Below are 22,433 nucleotides of genomic sequence, written 5' to 3' on the forward strand. Positions count from 1 at the left end.
TCCAAGTCCACCCATGTTGCTTCCAATGGCAAAATTTAATTCTCTTTTATGGCTGAGTAATATTCCATTGTATATACCACATCTTCTTTATCCATTCATCTGCTGACAGACACTTAGGTTGCTCCCATATCTTGGCATTGTAAATAATGCTGCTGTGAACACTGGGGTGCATGTATCTTTTGGAATTAGTGTTTTTTAGAAAAACAGGTCTATTTAGGTGATGGTTTTAGTAGAATGGAAGGATGCTAATAGAGTGAAAAATTCACACCAAGGCAGTTGATGAAAAATTCAAGTAATGGGGGTTCCAGGCAATGTGAGATAAGAATAATAGCTAACACTCACCAGGAGCCAGGCACCGTTCTATATGTTGTAAACTTACTGTCATATTCAATCCTCACAGTCAGCCTATGAGCGAGGTCCTATTATTTATTCTGTCCTACAGATGAGGGAATTGAGGCTCAGATACGTTAACTATCCTGCTGAGGTCACAGAACAAATACACACAAAATAGGGCCTTCATAAATGGAACCGAGAATGCTTATAATGGGAGGTTGAGACACCGGAAGAACTCTCTGGAACTCGGCATCATTTCAAAGATGAGTGGGGGGCTTCCCTGGTGGTGCAGTGGTTAAGAATCCGCCTGCCAAGGCAGGGGACACGGGTTCGAGCCCTGGTCCAGGAAGATCCCACATGCCGCGGAGCAACAAAGCCTGTGCGCCACAACTACTGAGCCTGTGCTCTAGAGTCCGCGAGCCACAACTACTGCGCCCGCGTGCCACAACTACTGAAGCCCGTGCGCCTAGAGTCCACGCTCCGCAACAAGAGAAGCCACCGCATGAGAAGCCCACGCACCACAACAAAGAGTATCCCCCGCTCGCCGCAACCAGAGGAAAGCCCGCGTGCAGCAACGAAGACCCAACACAGCCAAAAAAAATAAAAATAAATTAATTAATTAATAAAAAAAAAAAAAAGATGAGTGGGAAAGAACACTAGAGAAGTAACGTGGACGGATTATGGACTCCCTGAATGCCGAGCTACAGAAATAGAGATATCGATAAAGCATCTCGGTTCCCAGGTGAAGCCTGGGACCAAGGAGTTTAGATTCCTATTTTCTCTCTCCACTGCTTCAGCTCTTTCCAAGCCAGGACCCTCCAGTGATTCCATACCCTGTGCCAATGATACCCTTGATCTCTGGGCCCTCCCAGGCCCGGCACTGTGTCACAAGCACTATGTGCACCTCCTCCCTGACTCTCTCCTCCTAAGCCCTGCCCACCTCCACCAATACGTCATTTTCTTTTGTAGCAATTTTTCAATTGTAGTTACTTTCCTTTGTAATGTTGACACCTCATGAGACTTAAATGCCCTGAACGGATTCACAGATACGGCTCTGTTTTCAGCAGCTTACAGAACTTGACTTCTACGAGGCACATAAAATATTGAATAAAGGAATGGATATAAACAATGAACAAATATCAAACCAAGAAAAACAAATCAAAAATAGTTTAGTGACTTTTATTGATTTTTTTAATGCACTTATCCAAATGCTTCTATACATTACCTATCGCAATAATTAGTGTGTATTCCTTTATATGTGTAGGAATACATCATAGGCAAAAAGTCTGAAAAATTTGGAAACTGACTTTCACTTATATGGAATAGTTTTACTATTTTTCCTTGGAAATGCAGAATTAAACTGCCTTTGAAATTAGGTAACCAGGAAATAGGGCTCATTTATTTCAAATGTTTCCTGAGGTAGAAATTAGTATTTTGTGTGGAATTCCTTCTGGCAAAACTTAGGTCCTAACGCCTGACTTCTCCATGGAGATCCCTGGATCCAGGAGCACCTTCTATAGACGTTACTCTCACATGACCCACGAGCACCTGTGCGACCCGTGGAGACCGGGCTGGGGCTTGTGAAGTCGGCCAGAATGTGAAACCCCATGAATATCCATCCTTCTGTCGGGATAGGGAAAATCAGTCCCTTGTTTGTTTCTGTCGGGTGACCTCAATCCACTAGAGAGTATTTTCAGCTATTGCTGTTTCCTCTCAAACACATGTGCACGCTCACACACACACACACACACCCCTTTCTGGTCACTTTTTAGATTTTCCATATCCTTAAGAACTCAATATTGCAATAACCATTTCCAAAGATCTTTAGAAGAACCGTCAAAGTACCTCCAGAGAAAATACATTATTTTACACTAATTTATTTTATTTTTAATCCATAGGAATTGGAAATTGAAGCCAAACCATATTTTACAGAAAGTTAACAATGTCAACATTCCATACTGACAAACTTTTGTAAAAGGGGATTTGTTATAACCTAAGCTGTCACCTAGCAACTGGGACAAACAGCTGCTTCACCTATCGCACCTATAAATATGCTTTGGCCGGGAGCCCTCGCCGCCCTGTCATTCTCGGCTGGTGACTAATGGTCTCATGTCCTCTGTTGGTAGTGAATATCTGTTGATGTTAACTCCTGAATAATTTTTCTTAGAAAGGTCAGTCAGTCTCCAGTTACAGATTTGACCATTTCTGAGTGCGATGTGTTAGAATTGTTCTTCATCCTCTGGATCCATGGCGTGTTCCTCCGCGTGCAGGCGTGTTTGCGTGTGATCGTGTGTAGGCAGAGAAACGAAATAAAAACAGGGATCCTCTTTCCCTGCACAAACACTCACAGAATTAGAACCATGACAAAGCAAATAAGATATGTCAACTGAAGGATTAAATAAGCAAACACAAGATTAAGAAATTACAGAACACTCAATGTGAAATTGTCACTTTTTCAGACCAATTAACCACGTGGACAACTTCTCCCCCTGCCAGGGACCAGGAGGCGCCACCTGAGTGTGGGCTCTTCCTGCCCTGAGAAGCTGAGCCTCACCTCCCTCTGGGCAACTTGGTATTTTATTTGGAGCTCTATTGTTCTTTTTATACCAAGTCTCAAATGAATTAGAGATCAGTCACATTGTGCAACTGCCCCTTTCTTCCTTCCACCTCAGTCTCTGCCCTGCCACTTCCCTGGGTGCAGAGATGATCAGCTATCCAATCCACCAAGATCATCTGGAAGCCTGGCACTCAGCTGCCCATCACATTACTTCTTGTATGATTCTAGTTTCTATGAACAGATGCCAGTAGAAGTTATTTTCCAGCGTTTTCAATTTTGTTAATTTTTCAACAAGTAGACTTTCATAAGCCCAGGGCATGAACAATTTAAATTCCATTACCAGCTCCGAACAAGCTCCTACTTGAGACCTGCAGGAGATTAAACACCCTTTCATTTGTGAACAGGGAGATTTGCTTTAATCACTACCCCTGAGGGAAGAAAAGGTTTCTACTTTATCCCCAAGGACAGATAATACCTGAGAAGCAGGAAACACTCCCCAAGGAAAACAGAAACTGTTCCTGTAAAGCAAGTTTGCTAATTCAGATATAAGCCTTTCTTTTGCATTCTGTTTGGGACCCACAATTTCCAATGAAGTACCATCCAGGATTTACTGCAGTTGGAATCAAAAGGAAATGTCCTCTCCCTGTCTTTTTTTTTTTTTTTTTTTACCTCTGGCCTAGTTACATGAAACCTAAGCTTCTGTGACAATACCGAAGAATGTATTTCTTATGGTGCAAAAATTTTTCATTAACAATATAGTTCCTCATTCCGTTTTTTGAGAGATCTTACCCATCACACCGCGCTGGAACAGGTATATACAACCCAAACAGACTGAACGATGATAAAGTTCCTCCAGAGGGCTTTTCAAATGAAGGCCAATTAAAATTAATTTTGTTGGGAGAATTTGTTGTCAGCCTTTGTGTTGAAGGGGGTACCTTGGAATACGGCAAACCTGGAGCCAGTGACTATCAGTCATTGAGATATTTATTCAAAACGCTACACTGTTAAATCATAGGCCACAGTCCCACCTTAGTCCTTTAAAGACTGCATCTCCCATTTACCTTCATTTAAAAGCCGGTGAATGACGTTGGTGACTCTTAAAGGAACATACCCTTACCAAGAGGATCACTGTTGTCAGTCATCGAAAGAAATGAGAATCGCATTATGATGTCTTCCTGCCTGCTAAATTGGCCATCGGCCTTCCTCAAAAGCAGATTTTTAACAATAAGCTACTGTATGGATACTGCATGTTTTAATGGTAAATAATGCAGTACTCAACAGCAGCATGGCGGGAAGGTGGGGATGTATCTGGGAGTGGGGAGGGCACGAACTAGAAAGGAGTATGTGCGGGGGGCAAGGGAGAAGTGGATCTGGGCACAGGTTACCGAGGAGGCATCTCTTGCCCAGGGAGGGGGTGCAGTGGCCTACGCTATGGAGTGAGGACAAATTTCAAAAGACCGTATTTCTCCTAAGTGATAGTTTCTTTAGGAAAACAAAATTCTAAAAAGTAACTAATAGAGCCTGTCTGCTTTAGAGAGTGAGTTGCTACGGGATTGCATTTCCCCCACTTTCTCATACACATAGAACCGCAATAAAAATCTGGCTGATAATTAACTAAAAAGGAGTTGCCTTCGTGCACTTCTCACCACCTCGATAACCGTCATTGTGCATTTTATACCTGAAGACTGAAGGGGTTCCTGCAAACACTTAAAGAGTTCCTCTGACATTTCATTTCCATTCATATTATAAATTCGCTCAGGAAAACTTATTCTTAAAAATTCGTATTCCCTTGTGCAGTGAAGTTCAGTGCGAGTAAATGAGATTGGAATGATCTAGGCCGAACCTTATGCCCGTGAGAGAGGTGCCCGCCATCTCCCCTATCCTCCTTCCTTTTTGCAGACACTCACACCTGCCCCCAGAGTCCAAGTTCCTGTCCGTGGTGTTCAGGAGAATCTAACGGCTGCCACACGCGCTTTCTATGTGTGTAAACTGCCAAGCCGGCGTACTGGAGATCATCTGCTTGCCCAATCTTCTAGCCATTTCCAGGAAGCCGCCGACAACTGAATCAGATCTCCTAGGCAAGTGCCTGTGTGTTCACAACTCCTGCAGCTCTCTCCGGGGCACACGGTTACATCCATACCCCTTTCTCCTCTCCCTCTTCGTCACTGTTGACTGGATTGGCTAGTCGGTAAAATGTTAAACGCCTTCTTGTTTTTATACACATATAGAATGTATTATTATCCCATGTTCTGCTTGTACTCTATTGTAGGGATGCAAAATTTGCCACCCCAAGTTGTCTCTTTGGCATGCATATTATTTCGAGGTGAAAACAATCAAGGCCCAAAAAAACTCAGGAAGAAACTTTGACCTTCCCCCTAACTGCCTAAAATAATGTATCAACAGATAGAGGGCTTGTTCCAGGAAGCAAGCTAGCAGCAGAGACATCTGCGAAGAATATGATCTGAGTGTGGTGAGGGAAACTCAGCAGGCCCTAGAGCTCAGAGCCCACTCTGTGTCCCACTGTCTCTTCCTAGCCCAGCAAACCTCTACTTACCAAACATTTGCTTTTCTATCTCCATGTCAATTGCCTTCCTAGCCTTTGAAGTTCCAAACCACTACCCTCAACACCTCTTTTGTCTTTAGCTGAAGATGGTAGTTCAGGTGAGGGTTTTGGCCATACTGGAGAGTTACTCTGTTCTCCTAGGTCTCTCCTGTGTGTACACGTTATTAAACTTTTGTTTTTCTCCTGTTAATCTGTCTCGTGTCAATTTAATTCTTACACCAGCCAGAAGAACCTAGAAGGGTAGAGGAAAATTTCTTCCTCCCCAACACTATAATTTACTAACATGAAACAGACTTGATAAGAGCCTATATAGTAAGATGAAATAGCTCTTTGATCAACCTTAATCATTTATTTGGTTGGCCAAAAGTTCGTTCGGGTTTTTCCATAAGATGGTATGGAAAAACCCGAACGAACCTTTTGGCCAAACCAATACTTTTCCCGTGTGAGAACCATCCAGAACCACAAGGACAAAACTACTGTGAAATGGCATTTAACTGGGCCTGGACATGCCAAGGGTTGTCTCCACCCAGTTAAGTAGATCAATTAAGTGGTGCTAAATATTTCATCCTGAGCTCCTTGTGAGTTCATCATCCTAGGTGAGAGCCACAAAGGTAATGAGTCTTCAGGGATTGACCACAGCCAAAAGGGAACCAATGGAGCCAAATGGTCAAAGAAAAGCACCCATAATTAAACAACACAATGACTATTTTAAACAACATGCACTGAAAGACAGAGAGAGATATCTTTTAATCATTGTCTTGAAAGATGTTCTATGTTTAGAATTGTATTTTGATCAGAACTTAATTTATTATGTATATTCTTCTTGCTTTTTTTTCCCCTAGCTCATGCTACCACAATGCATTTTCAAGAAATGGAAAAAATGGCTCATCAAAATGTTGGGTTCTAGAAAAGGTAATTGTTTTTAAAGACAGATACCTGGGGCTTCCCTGGTGGCGCAGTGGTTGAGAATCTGCCTGCCAATGCAGGGGACATGGGTTCGAGCCCTGGTCTGGGAAGACCCCACATGCCGCGGAGCAGCTAAGCCCGTGCACCACAGCTACTGAGCCTGCGCGTCTGGAGCCTGTGCTCCGCAACAAGAGAGGCCGCGATAGTGAGAGGCCCGCGCACCGCGATGAAGAGTGGCCCCCGCTTGCCGCAGCTAGAGAAAGCCCTCGCACAGAAACGAAGACCCAACACAGCCATAAATAAATAAATAAATAAATAAATAAAAGAACGTGAATTTCTTTAAAAAAAAAAAAAAAAAAGACAGATACCTGCCTTTGTTTCTCTTACAAAGCCCATACCTTCTAATCTATGTAATCTTTAACAAAACTATCCAGTGCCAACACGATTTGAGTGATCCCCGTACATACCACAGCCACTAGACACCCCAGACGCTAAGAATATGATTAAGTTCACTTAAAAATTAAGTTCCCTTTGAATATATAGTCCGAGAGGCCAGGAATGAACCAACTCTGTGAATTCTGTTCTGAATTGACTCTTTGGAATCATAAGAGGAAATGAAATTAATGTTCTTTTAACAAATATGCTAAAGAATGCCACACATCAGTGGCACGGCAACCACCGAAGCCCCTGGGAGGCTGTTCTGACTAGTCCACAGGAGGAATTCGGGTTTCTCAAGTCTATAAAATAAGGAGCTGGACCAGATCGGATATTAACTGTTTTTGGATAATGGTCTCCTTCAAAATACCTCGGGAATTCAGATGGTCCATGGGCCCCGGGCTGAGTGCTGCTGGATTCGATAATCAATGATGTCTTCTGCTCAAGGATTTTATAATCCACTCACGTTTACCTAAAAGGCTGAATTTAGGAAAACTCCAAATATGTCCGCCACTTTTATGAAATAAACATTTATCTTCTCCTATAAAGAGTTGATTTAAATTGATACTAACTTGAGAGAGGAATACTTAAAGCTGGCAATATCCCTTAACACATCCCTGGTGGTATTGATGCGAAAGACAATCTCAGCCAGTAGCTAACAGTGACCCTTCAAGTACTGATGTCGAAGTGTCAGATCTCAGGCCGAAAGAGGTTCCCAGCAAACAGACCTCCTCATAAGCTGAGAAGGTCCAGTCTGCTTCCATTTTCTGAGGCTGTGAGGGTATTAAAGATGTAAAATGTCAATATCTGAGGTCCTGTAATGGAGAAACTTAAAGCCATATAAGGAATTTCATCTTTCCTTTACAATGGGTTGCTGATTTCCAGGCCCTGGGGACTGCAAGGCCAGAGCAGATGCCCAGCTGGCCTGCGTTTGGTCAAAGCAGGGACCTATGATTTCACTGGAAATGTGGAGCAGGAGACCAAAGAGATGGGGGTTAGAAGGTAAAGGCAAATTTACCAGAAACAATGGGCGCTCCTAACTGTCAGGGCCTAATTACCTGAGAGTCATTAAACTTCCTTTCTTAGATTTTCATCATGGGGTTTAAAAGAGCTATCACAGTCTATCTTTATCTGTTGCAAACAGTAGTCACTTTTAAGCTGCTTTTTCAGTATTCGATAACTTTCCTATTCCCTTATCTGGGCTGGTGTAGGGGATTAATTCTCAACCATATTAATGAGTAATTGGCATGAATATTCTTAGACTCAGGGTAGAACTTGAATGCTGACTGGAGACTAAGAAACCAAGCAGTACACCCTTGGGGCAGTCAACTCAATCCAATAAATATTAATTTATGAATACGTGCTGCGGGAGTTATAATAGTTCCAGTTGAGTTAGGGCTTGCAACAAAGATTGGCGTTCTGGCATAAAACACATCCCCATGAATTACTCATGATTTCTAGTTTCATTTATTTAAAAAGGAGCAAGAATTTAATGACGAATCAAACAACCCACGTAAAGGATCATTCTCAATTTTTATGCCTATCCCCCACCAACCTTTTTAGCTGTTTGTTCACTTTTTTCAAAAAGCTTTATCAGCAACTGGCCCTTACTGATTCTTCCTAATACATTCAACAGTTTTCTTAAGGATAAACAACTGTATGTATTAAGATATAAGTTTGCCTGTTGTATCAAAGGTCTAAGTGATGGGTTTAAATGAGAGAGCACTTCATTTCTCCCTCATGGACAGAGCATAGTGGTTCAGGGCTGACACAGAATCTCTATAATGTTGAAAACCCAGGCTCTTTCCGTCTTGAAGCTCCATATTCTCAAATCACACAGTCATCCCATGGACCACTGCAGCCAGCAGGGAGGGGAAAAAGGAAGCAGAGGGCACTCCCTCTCCCTTTGAAGTCATGGCCTGCAAGTTGCATGCAAAGCTTTCACCCACCTCCCACTGGCTGGAATGCAGTCACGCAGCCATACCTGGCTGCAAGGGAACCTAGGAAATGTAATTCAATTGCTGGTGGCCATCATCGGGCTGAAACTTGAGATTCTACTATCCAAGGAAAGGAAGTCGAGTATGTGGGAACAACCAGTAGAGGCTCCCACAACAATACTCCTTTTGATCTCTTATTTCATCAGTTTACACAATTTATCATTAAAATTATGCAATTACAGTAGCAATGACAATGGGCCTTAAGAGATTTGAGAATGAACGCTCTGACTCAGTAAGCACACGACTCAAATGCTGGAAGCGGTTCTACACTAGAGTCGGGGAGACAAACGTGTTCTCTAAAGGGCTGGAGGGCAAATATTTTGCTCTCTGCTGGCCATACAGTCCGTGTAGTCAACTCTGCCATTATAGCGTGAGGGCAGCCATAGACCACGTGCCAATGGAAGAGCGTGATGTGTGCCAACAAAATTTGATTTATAAAAACGGGCTGTGGGGTGGACTTGGCCTCCGGGCTGCACTGACCTGCTGGGTTCTGGGTGTCATGGGCTTCAGCCATATGGTTATACAGCGGTGACGGGGATCACTGATTAGCCCAGCAAGCCAACCGGGAACCATTCAAGAGCTTTTAGCCTAAAGACACCTTTCACTTATTGTGCATGTACCAAGGGCCAGGAACTACATTCGGAGCTTTATAATATTCTCTCTAATCCTCACAACAATCAGACAAGGTGGATAAAATGCTCCCGTTTTCAGATGAGAAAGCAGACACGACCAAGAAAACCCAGATTTGAACCCGGGTCTTTCCAGCTCCAACCCACCAGCCTCCCAAGCCTGTGGTTAGAAAAATAGTCCTTTTGCCAGTAACACATGCGACATAAGCACACAATTTCCTGTCACGTTGCTGGTGAAGCTGTTGTATGCCAGATTTGACTTGTCAAGTATTAGAATGAGAAAGGTTTCCTCTGATCTTAAAATAGTCCTTGCCCTAAAAGTTTATCCAGGTTTTAGCAAAAGGCATCTAACTTTCAGATTTTTCCTGGGTAGAGTTGCTAAGGTCTCAAGCTTCAGAACATTGGTATCTAATGGAGGGGGAAAAGTCAAGGTGCCATCAATGTCACTGAAAACTTTTAGGATCTTTCAAAGTTTATCTAAATAAACAAAGATTATACCCCACCCCTTCCACCTCCCACCCCGACTTCTTACCCTGGTACAGTGGGCTTCACCCACATAACCACCCTCCCCAGGTATGGCAGACCATCACACTCTTTCCAGAACCTTCCTGATGAGGCCTCACAACCCTATGAGAGCTCCAGGCACCATTTCCAGTTTATAGGAGTTGGCATGAAAGAAAGACGTCATCTGCCATCAAACCTTCAACAGTTACCTTATGGAACAAACCATCTCCCATTTTCCCCTCTGCTGTGCCCAAAAAAGGGATTATCAATTACTTCCTTTATTGTCGCTGCCAACATTTGTCGTATCTTAGTTTACTGAGCAAATCTCTTCTTGTTTCAGCAAGCAAGTCGATTAATTCTAGGTTTATAATCTATTGATGTGTGTATTCCTTTTATTACGAAATCTACGTCTCAAAGTCTTCCTTCATACAAACAAATACACTTCTAAAAGGAAGTTCTTAAGTATTACAAAATGCGGAAATTATGACTATTTAGAATTCACATTCAGTTTAATTACTTTGGAAGGAAGGTTATCCACCACTTACGTTACAAGCTACTCCAGAAACACTGAGTTAATTTCTTAGAGAAGAGAACCACGTTTAAACATACATATGACACATAATTAGTGAGCCCTACATAGAATACTCTCAGTAGTAGACACTAGTAATTTCCAAAAATATAGAAACACATTTGTAATCCCCTCATCTTGTCTGAAGATGAAGTTTAAAGGGATAATTTCTATAGGCATAATGCGAAGATGCTCCCCTGATAGATGGGCTTGTTTTCCTTTCAAAAATAAAACACTTGCTTAGAGTTCAACTAAAACCCCACCAGGAGATGTCACTTCCTGAGTCACAGGATAATACTGGTGCACAGCTGCTCCTTCTGTTTACAGCTAGCTAAGAGGCTGCATCACGCTGGTAATTACTATGTGACACGTCTTAAGCACTACCACAAGTGGGTGTCTGCCCAGCTCTGGAGGACCAGTCTCCACCCTGGAAACAGAGCAACCCGTCGCAAATCACAGTTACGGGGGAGAGGAGGCATCTGGGGGTCCGACCTCTCTCTCACCTCTTTCCCTATCAGGCACTCACAACTGCAGCCCCCCTCCAAGAGGAAGACTCTGCCGTCTGGTGACCCCTCCCCAGATGCTGCTGAAGCCACAGGGCAACAGCTTTAATAGCCCTCGGTGGCACTGTCCCAGTGGGTGACAATCACGCCCAGGGCAGGCTGATCCTGCAAAAATGAGGCTGTTGGCGGTGGGGCGGGGGGACAGTGTGTTCTGGCCTGGAAGGCTCAAGGGAGTCTCCTCCCAAGGGTAACACATCTGTCCTCTTGAGCACTGAGCTTGTGTGCGTCTCCCAGGAACAGCCAGGACACTCGCTACCCCACTGTTTCCCGGAGTCTGCATCAGGACACTTTGTGACCTGGGTGCATTGCCACGTGTTGCTACATCCAGGTTTATCCCCTCGCCTTTGCCAACGTGGGATCCAGAGGTGGCGGGTACCACGGGTGAGAAAGCAGTTCCTGGTGTGAAGGCACCAGGGGAAAGATGTAAGAGAGAGAACGGATGCAGGAGAGGATGAGAGAGAAATCAGAAAAAGTTCAGGTAGAAACGTCCTGCCTGATCATCTCACTCGCAAAACACTGGATGAGATGAGGTTACTCTGGCCAAAGAGCCAGAAGCCAGGACCCCCTCCAGGAGCTCGTGTCTATCTTCCTATTCAGAGTTCACTGGCGGTTTCACAAGAACGGCTGAAGAAACACAAACAGAGTTTTAACTCACTTCTGCCTGAAGATCTTTCTTCTGACTTTGGGCTGGTTCTTATTATACATTCTTACTAAGCTGCCACGTGGCCAACCAGCCCCAGAAACCAACTGAAATCCCTTGACTTCAGTTGAAAGAGAAGTGTGATTACTGAAGAAAATTTCTGATTTTCAAAGCAACCTTTCTTTAAACACTGCAAGCTGATGCCCCGTTTTCTCAAACACAAAATGGAGGCGTTGAATTTCTTTCACCTTAACTCCAACCTATAACTGACCTTCTCTAGAATTGAATCGCTTTTTGTTCCCTTGTCTTAAGTTTAAAACTAGGTGAGCGGGACACTTCATTTTCTGTTTCTTCATACAGATGTATATATTGGATTTGCCTGCAGGCCGTGGCTATCCTCTTGGTAATCACTTTATCTAACTCTGGGGCAGAAAGGGCTTGAGGTCGTCGCTTATAAAAGTACATAGAAGGGACTTCCCTGGTGGCACAGTGGTTGAGAATCCGCCTGCCAATGCAGGGGACACGGGTTCGGGCCCTGGTCCGGGAAGATCCCACATGCCGCGGAGCAACTAAGCCCGTGAGCCACAACTACCGAGCCCACTCGCCTAGAGCCCGTGCTCTGCAACAAGAGAAGCCACCTCAATAAGAAGCATGTGCACCGCAACCAAGAGTGGCCCCCGCTCACCACAACTAGAGGAAGCCTGTGTGCAGCAATGAAGACCCAACGCAGCCAAAAATAAATAAATAAATAATTATTAAAAAAAAAAAAAAAGTACATAGATAACGGGGATAAAATAAACACCTCGGGGGGCAGAGCCTATTAGTCCACAGGATGTATTTGTGCAAAACGGTGCACCTTGTCCAGGAGATGCAGCCCCTCCCGAGGGCACAGGGCTTAGGGGTAGAGCCTGGGATGGACGTCAATCCCCCACTGGCTCTCTCAGCTGGATGCCTTGTACACATCCCCTGCCACCACGGGGGTGGTGGCCCTACCAAGGAACGAGGCTAAAAGGCCTGATGGGAGAGAAAATAGGAAAGCCCAGGGGAAGAAGAGCATTCAGAAGTGCATCCAGAGGGTCCCATTTACTATCTAGAAGGGAGCTGTAATTTTACCTCCAAATGGCTAAATCAGAGATAGAAATATGATCATTTAGAAGATTCACGGTGCCCATAAGATTAAAACAAACCAATTAGACAAGAGACAACATGTGCTGTGAACTCCCTCCTGTGGGTACTCAGCTCACTGTCGGAGGCATTGGGCAGACATCCTTGTTCCCCAGAGAAGGGGTAAATACTCTGACTCAACACACGTCACTGGCATGACACCCATGCTCACTTAGGTTAAATCAATTCCAGGAAGGATCAAAACAATGTGAACCAAACACACAACCCTTGTGGCCCTATCCAAACAGACCATCTAGACCAAACCAACCAGGAATGCACCAACTCTGTACACACCCATGGTTGAGCCCACCATCTAGAGAGTGGATGGATTGCACATACTGAATATCCTCCGTATTATCATATATTCTGTGCTGCTAAGGAAGTATATAACTTATGTAAGTATTATTATTATTAACTATTTTTTGAGGACTTACTATGAGCCATTCACTAAGCTAAATATTTAATGTGGATTACCATATTTAATCTATAGGACAAACCTATAAAGGAAGTATTATTATCCCCATTTTATTGATAACAAAATGAAATTCAGAGAGGTCACCCAGCTAGTCAGTGGTGAGGTTGGGATTTGCAGCCAGGATTGGAAACAGCTTTGCAACATTCCACAGACCATGTCTGCAGTCACTCTACAGAATAGTTAAAATAGTTAGGTGTTTATGCCTAAAGACGTGAGCTTCAACTAACTAGGAAGTTATTCTATATAAATAAGTATATTCATCAAGACCACTGGAGCATTCCTCTGTTAGGAAGAGATGTCACTGGTCTGCAAGTTTTTTTAAAAACAGGAGAAGGAGCCAGATGGTAAGTTTTACCATCAATATCCTTCCAAACGATAAGTGATAAAATTTTATAAAAACAAATAGTAAACATTTTTTTCTCTCTCTAGTAGCTTTATTTTATTTTTTTTAAATTAATTTATCGTTGTCTGCATTGGGTCTTCACTGCTGCGTGCGGGCTTCTCATTGCGGTGCCTTCTCTTGTTGCGGAGCATGGGCTCTAGGCGCGTGGGCTTCAGTAGTTGTGGTGCGTGGGCTTCAGTAGTTGTGGCTTGAGGGCTCTAGAGCACAGGCTCAGTAGTTGTGGCACAGGTCTTAGTTGCTCTGCGGCATGTGGGATCTTCCCGGACCAGGGCTCGAACCTGTGTCCCCTGCATTGGCAGGTGGATTCTCAACCACTGTGCCACCAGGGAAGCCCCCCTCTCTAGTAGTTTTAAAATAAAGCCCCAAAATTCATTGACGTTCTTCAGGAAAAAAGGGGTTCATGTCCTCTCCCCTCAAATCTGTATTCTTTCGCTGCTTGACCAACAGGACATGGTACAAATGATGCTTGGGCAGTTTCTGGACCCAGGCCTTAGGAAACTTCCAGCTCATACTTCATACCCTTTGATGCACTGATTCCCCTAATGAGAAAAATTAAAGTGGCAAAACAATCTGGAATAATAGAGTAATATTAATATAGGTGGAAAAATCCAAAGGATAGCATATTTTGTAGGCATTAAAAATGCTCCCCAGGGGACTTCGCTGGCGGTCCAGTGGTTAGGTCTCCATGCTTCCAATGCAGGGGGTGCAAGTTTGATCCCTGGTTGGGGAACTAAGATCCCACATGCCACAGGGTGTGGCCAGAATAAAATAAAATAAAATTAAATTAAAAAGTAAAGTAAAATAAAATAAAATAAAACAAAATAAAATAAAATAAAAATGCTCCCCAAATGTTTAATGCCATTGGGAAATGCTTATGAGAAGAAAAAGCAGCATACAGAATTGTATGTATCATATATAATTATTGTAACATTGCCAAGAAAATTTGTCCAAAGAAGTACTAGAGGACAAGACATAATAATCCTTTTTTTAGGGTAGTAAGATTACAGTTGATCCTGTCTTCTTTTTTTTTCCTTGAATTTTATTTTATTTATTTTGATCCTTTCTTCTTTATATTCATTTTTCTCTACACTATTTTTGTTTCCCCCAATGGACAGTTATAACATCTTTTAGTGGGAAAACACCACTGTGTATGAGATTTGACCCTCAGGTAAGCAAGCCTGTGCCCTCACATACCTTCTGTGGGACTCAGATTTCCATAGTGAGGAGACACCAAGTGGATCCAGACATGGATTTGCCCATGAAGAGACCAAAGGCTGGGAGCAGGGCAGCCTGCGTGAGTGGGGCTGTCCTTCTGTCAGGGACAGCTTCTCTTGGCAGCCCTGGGACAGACCTCTCCGTGGCCCACCACACAGCAGCTGCAGCCCTCCTTTGGCTTTGGAAAGCAAAGACACCTTCCTCACATTTTAGGGATGGCAGAGAATTAGTCACCCTGTGTTGATAAAATAGAAATGAGCTTTAACAGGGTTTGATTACCAGAAGCTTGCTGGGGAACCACAAGGGTTTGGGAAGCACGTTGCTTGTTAACTGGTGATTAAGATATCTCACACTAAACACACTCTCTTGCAACAAGGATAGATTGCGTTATTCTCCATGCTCTTAATCAATTTCAAATATTAGCCCATCTGGGTCAAAGTAGGATTTCAAAAGTGGTAAACATTGTCTATGCCTGAGACAGATTTTTCCACGACCATATTAGAGGGTGGAAGAAAAATAAATCATTCATTCCTTCGACAAACCTTTCCCGAATGTCTCATATGCCTTAGGAATATATAAACGAAGAAGCTGGAGCACACTTCGAATTAAACACAAGCTCTTGCAGCAGTCCGAATCACTTGGGTTCTGGGGCTGACCCCTGGCTGACCAGTTTTTCCCATATCTTCTGAACGCTGCTTTCACTGACCTCACGTGGGTGGCCTGAAATTGACCACAGTGATGTAGTTACACCACAGAAATCAACGAATGCCAAAGAGGAGAGAGCTGGTTGCTAGACATTTACCAACACACCACTGCCTACAAGGCCCAATGAGGGGTCCCCATACACCGCCCCCACTCACCTCCAGCCAGCCTCTCCCTTCTCCTTGTGTGCTGACCACACTGACCTTGCTGGGTGTTGAGCCCACCTCGTGCGTCGCCACCATGTAACGATACACATGTCTGTCTGCACAGGCTTATTTATTCACTTCACCTCTCTGTACCTATTTCAAAACCAACAGCATAAGGACTTGTGCAGGCCTATGAAAGCTGAAATACGCTTGTTTGTGGGAACCCATCTCGACCGAACGTCCAGACGCACAAAGCTTGAGCTGGGGGCGGGCTGGTCAGACTTCTCTGTGAGGCTTTTCTTAGCCTCACTTTATATATGAAAGAAATAGTACTATCAAAGCATAGGCTTCATCCACAAGGTGAAATTAAGCCCATAATCAGGCCAACCTGAATCATTAAAACATCTGGATTAAAGAATACATTTAAATCAATTTCTTTTCAACCTTCCAAGAATATAATTCAGTGTGATTGCTAATGCCATTTCCAAATACTACAGAGGCCAGTGTGCTTTTAAAGAGCTTTGGTTTTCTTAAATACAAACGCCCTTCGTATATCCAGAGCCCAAATATAGGGCAACCTCTCCACTCCAGGGCAGGGCAGAGCAGCCGAGACTGCTGTTACAGAGTTAGTTTTAGAGGCTCAGTGGCCTTTTTCAAGCTTTTGCATCTTTACTATGTTGTATGAGACATCAAATAACAAGCTTCAGAGAGCCCTGCATTAGCAGCCAACATTTTGCTTCTTAAGTGCTAAAACTGCACGCTGTCCTTGGGTAATAGTCTCCTAAGTCCGGGTAGCCTTGGATCCACCCGCTTCAAGGCAGCTGGACCGGACGATGTTTCACCTGTCCCCATCCCCCCGCCACCGCAAATCGGGCTACTGAAGACATCCCAGGGCCCACCTGCTGCATCCAAGGTGGGGTCCGAAATGAGGTGGGAGGCGGGATGAGAAACCAAGGGAGCCAGACCCCTGGCCAGGGGACGATTCTCCTCGTATTTCTTGATCCTGTCTGCCTCCCCGGTTGCGGCCCCTACTTTCTTCCTTCTTCTTTGGCACCCGATGCTTCCTGCTTGGCTTTCTGCCTTCCTTACCCGGCGTCAGAATGGCATTCTCTCACACCCTCTCCCCTCACCTCCTGACCATGACACTGGTGCGGAGTCTCTGGAGGTTCTTACCAAGAGCGTTTATTACTGGCAACGAGATAAACAGCAAGGAGGAGGGTCTCTCCTCCGCCTCCCCCCGCCCCCCAGGCAGCTGTCTTCACGTTCGTCCACTTGGTGAATATGAAATGGTGCGTCGGGGCCACTGGACCACAGCACACGAAGCAGCCGGCCCGTGAGGTACCCTAAGCACAACACCCGGATACCCTATCGAAGCCTCCCGTCATTTGCTTTCCACTGATTAAGTTCAGATTTCGCTCACTGCCCGTTACAGAGCAATTTGATTCAGCAAATTCCAAAATGGGACTAAAGTAACAGGAAGAAGCCTGAACGTGGGACTCACCCAGAACCGGCTGCAATCAAGCTTGAAAAACACGTTTGGCCAGCAGATTCGAGACTGATAATAATAGTTATTTCTCTCTTAGGTGTGGCCCCAAAGGACGTGTCCAATGGCATGTAATCATCTCAAATTTAGCAAGAGTAAGATTCCCTCTCAAATGTAATATTTTACTTTTAGCCTGGCTCTAAATGTTCCCCCTGTCTGGGGTTCCCTTTCTAACTTTCTGCACAGATATTGAAAAAAACAAACAAATGTAAGGAGCAAAGTATATTCCATAGAAAACTACCAACTGTTGAGAGCTGGGAGTTATCTCATCAGAACAAAAAAGGTGAGGCGGGGTAGCCTACTTCAAAGGAGTGAGAGGGCGTTTCCCACTTTCAGCAAGTTATTAGTCTTTGATAATAATAATTATTATTAGATATGTGTATATTGTGTGTGTGTGTGTGTGTGTGTGTGTGTGTATTTATTTATTTATTTATTTATTTATTTATTCTCCTTCTTGTCTGTTTATCTTGTAACCGGTAAAACATTCTTAGAAAAAAACTTGTTTGTTTAGTTTACATCATAAACTACTTGTTCAAAATATTTATAATTATCCACAATTAATTATGATTTAATTTAATTGTGGGAATGTTCCATTTCATTAAGGCAACCCTTATTACATTTCTGCCAAGTCTCTCCCTTCAGTCTCTAAAATGATCAGGTCCCCTAGATATTTACTGCAGGTGTTAAAAATGGTTTATAAATACATTCCATTCACAAGTATTTATAAAAGTGCCTATTCTGTGCAAAATTCTATGCAGAGAGCTGGTGGGAATGCCATGATGTAAAGTGAAAAAGAGAAAGTCCTGCTTTCAGAAATGTTCAAATGTCATAAGGGGGATACGTACAATACTGGTAGATCACCCATCATCTCAAACCAAGACTGACATCTAAAATTCTCTGAAAGTGTTTCCTCAACTATTTAATTAGTCCATGTCCTAAATCTAGGCACTTGTGTGAATGTCATCTCCAAGCACTTGACTTAATGTCTCATTTTATATAGAAAGTTCTTTCATTATTCAATTAAATGTGAACTTAACGTCCCCTTTGATGGATGGGGAAGGAATTTGGAAGAAAATGAAAACTAGAAAACTAAAGAGAAAAGTAGCTTTTAAGGACATGATTACAACTGATTATAGTCAACACACACACACACACACACACACAAACACACCATACAACCATGGCTGAAAAGGAATGCTTATACAAGGACAAAAAAAATTGTGGTATTCCTGTTCCTAGAGAGTTACCAGTTTCCACTTTCTTTGACAATAAAATTGGCAATAACCTCTTGTCCTTTTTTTAAACAACTTTCTTTCTACATCTTCATATCTGAATTTCAATGACCCTAATTAGAATTCAAGTGACACCAATTTATATAAATTTTGTTAACACAGCAATGGGGGTAGAAATGGAAACTTCCAATATGGACACAAGTTGTGCTCATATTAATAGAAATAACTGCCTGCTTCCTTTCCCGTCTCTATCCCCCTTTCTTAGAGACAGATACTAATAAAACATTAATACAGTTAATGTACTGCATATGGGGGCCCAATGATCATATTTTCAAAGATAAGATCTATGGTTAAAAAAAGTATTGTAATACCAGAACGGGTATATTGGTCTAACTATTAACCTTTAGAAATGTTCAAGTCTTTAAAATGCAAGCAATTTACAAAATGTTTACGAGCTTAGATTTCTAACAACTACCATCTGAAGTTAAAAATCAAACATCAAAAAACTCAAGTAGACTTTACAGGGTGTAGGAAGAAGCACTTTTTGATAATTTCGGGCCGTCACTTCCTCACTCAAGAAAAACACTTACTGGCATATGTTTCTACAGGTATATTCAGTTAATTTTATGTCTCTCTCTTCATGCTAAAGAAAATTCTATTTCCTGGAATTAAGGGATTGCACTCCTTTTTAAATTCTAATTTCAACTACCTTCTAAATTAGTCACAGTATTTTTTAGAAAGATAACCAGCAAATGAAATAGACTCAAGAAAAAGTAAATGTATATCATAATTACCTTTTGCCTGATCCAAAGTCCTCACCTTCAGGCATTTCTGCCCTTTGAAAATAATAACAAAGTGGAGAAGGCTGCAGCACTTTTGTGCTACGACAGTTTCTTCTCCACACTAACGATTACTATCCGGAGGGGAAAACCCCAGTAGTCAAGTTCTTTTCTTTTTGGAGTAAAGCACTCCTCCCCTACTCAGAAAGTAGGTGTTTACAAACTCCCAAAGCCCCCGCCTGCCTTGAATGAAGCTAGGAGCCGGGCTATTATGACTGTCCCCTTCTAAAAATAAATAGGTCACCTCTTGCTCCCAGGACCGTGACAGGCAGCTGGGAGCAAGCGCTGCCCAGCTGCCCAGCTTTTTCGCTCCAGTCCTGTGAGGAGGTGTCACCACCCAGCTATTAACCTTTACCAGGATGACTTCACCTAAGCCAGCCTACCCTTTCTATTTCCTGCTTTTTCCTGGCATGACAAGGCACCCCCAAAGGGCGGCGAGCTGGAAACTTCAGCCTGGGCTATCAGATCTCCACCTCACAGGAGGGGCTGGAGGGTGGAGAGCAAAGTGGGCAGGACCGCGAGAGCTGAGAGGCTTGTTTGTTCTGGAAATGCTTAGCCACTCAGCAAAAAGATCCCTTACTCACAAAAAAAAGGGGGAAAATGCCAATAAACAATGGTGTTTGGAGGGATATTATTTTGCAAGACAATCTTCCTTTGGGTCATCTAGATTTCTCAACTCTGAAGTAAGCACACAAATATGAGTCCATGTGTTCCTTTGGGCAACACGGTTTCTTCGGAGGGACTTCCCTCTGTCATCAGGGACCAGCCTGACATTGGAATTTGGCTGAGCTGTGGGCCTGAGATGTTCTGATAGCTTGGCCCATCATTACGTACGAGTCATCAATCACCAGGTACCCTCATTCCCTGCAACTTGTAATAGCAGGACAGAAATCACTTCACTTCTTGCTTTCAAAAAAGCTGGATGAAACATTACTGAGATCCCCTTAGGAATATAACCTGAAAACTTTGCAGAAAAACTTGAAATCATTTTTTTTTTCCTGATTGGGAAAGTCAAGTAAGGCTATAAGCAAGATCTAATTATTAAGAAACAATATACTTTTCTTAGATACATGCACCCCAATGTTCATTGCAGTATTATTTACAATAGCCAGGACATGGAAGCAACTTAAATGTCCATCAACAGATGAATGGATAAAGAAGATGTGATACATATATACAATGGAATATTACTCAGCCATAAAAAAAGAACAAAATAACGTCATTTGCAGCTACTCGGATGGACCTAGAGATTGTCATACTGAGTGAAGTACGTCAGACAGAGAAAGACAAACGTCATATGATATTGCTTACATGTGGAATCTTAAAAAATGGTACAAATGAACTTATTTACAAAATAGAAATAGAGTCACAGATGTAGAAAACAAACTTATGGTTACCAAAGGAGAAAGGAGGGGGGGAGACTGGGATTGACATATACACACTACTACATATAAAATAGATAACTAATAAGAACCTACTGTATAGCACAGGGAACTCAACTGAATACTCTGTAAAGACCTACATGGGAAAAGAATCTAAAAAAGAGTGGATAGATGTATATGTATAACTGATTCACTTTGCTGTACACCTGAAACTAACACAACATTCCAAATCAACTGTACTCCAATAAAAATTAATTAAAAATAAAATAAATAAATAAAAACATTAAAAAAAGAATACACTTTTTTTTTAAACATCTTTATTGGAGTATAATTGTTTTACAATGGTGTGTTAGTTTCTGCATTATAACAAAGTGAATCAGCTATACATATACATATATCCCATATCTCTTCCCTCTTGCGTCTCCCTCCCTATCCCACCCCTCTAGGTGGTCACAAAGCACCGAGCTGATCTCCCTGTGCTATGCAGCTGCTACCCACTAGCTATCGATCTTACATTTGGTAGTGTATATATGTCCATGCCACTCTCTCACTTTGTCCCAGCTTACCCTTCCACTTTTCTTTTTAAAGTGTGTGTTCCATTTTCACAGGATTAGTAATAGCTAATCCTAGCAATATCTCTATATTCAATGTATACTTTACATTTATATGTGTTAAAGTGATTTCTGGAGCATTAAAAAATTGAAGATTCTAAACAAATATTATCTTTCTCTGAGGCACTGTTAGCTATTTTGTAGCACATGCCTGTCGCAATTCGTGACAATTCTTTAATATTCCACAGAAGAGCTAAAGTTCTAGACTTCAAAGTCTAAGAGTAAGTTGCTGCAGATACTCAAACACGTAACTCAAATACTGTTGACCTTGAAAGAAAACAGTCATAAGCAGAGTTCTGAAGATCAGGGTGTGCCCGAGCCTCTCAGGATTGGAGCAATGTGCTGTCTTGCTAGAAATTCCAGGCCTAATGAAGTGAAAAGTTGAGACACTGAAAATATTATCCATGAGAATATTTTACCACCTCTGTTTCACTTGACCAACAACAGTGCTAATTCTATGATCTAATTCTCAGTTCTAACAATCCTATCCCATTAATTTTACCTTTTTTATTCTTTTAAGCTTCTCTTATACTACTTCTTGAATATCTGAGTACCGCTGTTGTTGAACTTAGCTGCTGATGACTACAGACCAGACTACTGTATCCCTGAAACCTGCCTCTCAGTTTTAAAGGACAATTAACTGATCGGTGTGAGAGATGAATTACCCATTACTACCATAAAATGTTTCCTTTAAAAATACTTCCTTTAAGCACGCCTTCATGCATTTTAAAATTACTTGCTCCAACCATAAATTCCCCTTTAGATATGTTTGTGTTAACTTCTGAAATTCCCAAGGACAAGGAGGGAAAACAGGATGGCACAGATAACAAAAGGCAGCTGTAGGACACAGTGGGTGGCTTCCTCGCTCCAGTGACACCTTCGGTCCGGTGGGGGGTTTAGGGTGCCAAGGGTTCCCTCATCATCCCTGACCGGAAACCCACTGGGCATCCCAAATTTAAGGACTCACAGAATACAGCCGTGGGAAAGACCCTGAGGGCCACGAAAGCCATCCAAGATTTCCAGACG

At 42.7% G+C, this 22,433-nt stretch overlaps 1 protein-coding gene across 2 annotated transcripts in view; it reads right to left on the reverse strand.

The window, feature by feature from the left end:
• RETREG1 (reticulophagy regulator 1) overlaps nt 1–22,433 on the reverse strand; it is a 126,526-nt gene that overhangs the window by 18,549 nt on the left and 85,544 nt on the right. Inside the window, exon 1 of one of the 2 annotated variants that reach the window (XM_007188242.3) lies at nt 19,370–19,728. The exons of the other annotated variant lie outside the window; for it this stretch is intronic. Within the exon in view, the coding sequence (XP_007188304.2) occupies nt 19,370–19,404 (35 nt within the window). The 5' untranslated portion in view covers nt 19,405–19,728. Of the gene's footprint in view, nt 1–19,369; nt 19,729–22,433 lie in introns of those variants that run through there. 2 annotated transcript variants of the gene reach the window in all.

Source organism: Balaenoptera acutorostrata, chromosome 2 (assembly GCF_949987535.1).
Source record: "Balaenoptera acutorostrata chromosome 2, mBalAcu1.1, whole genome shotgun sequence".
In the NCBI taxonomy this organism is placed as follows: Eukaryota; Metazoa; Chordata; class Mammalia; order Artiodactyla; family Balaenopteridae; genus Balaenoptera; species Balaenoptera acutorostrata.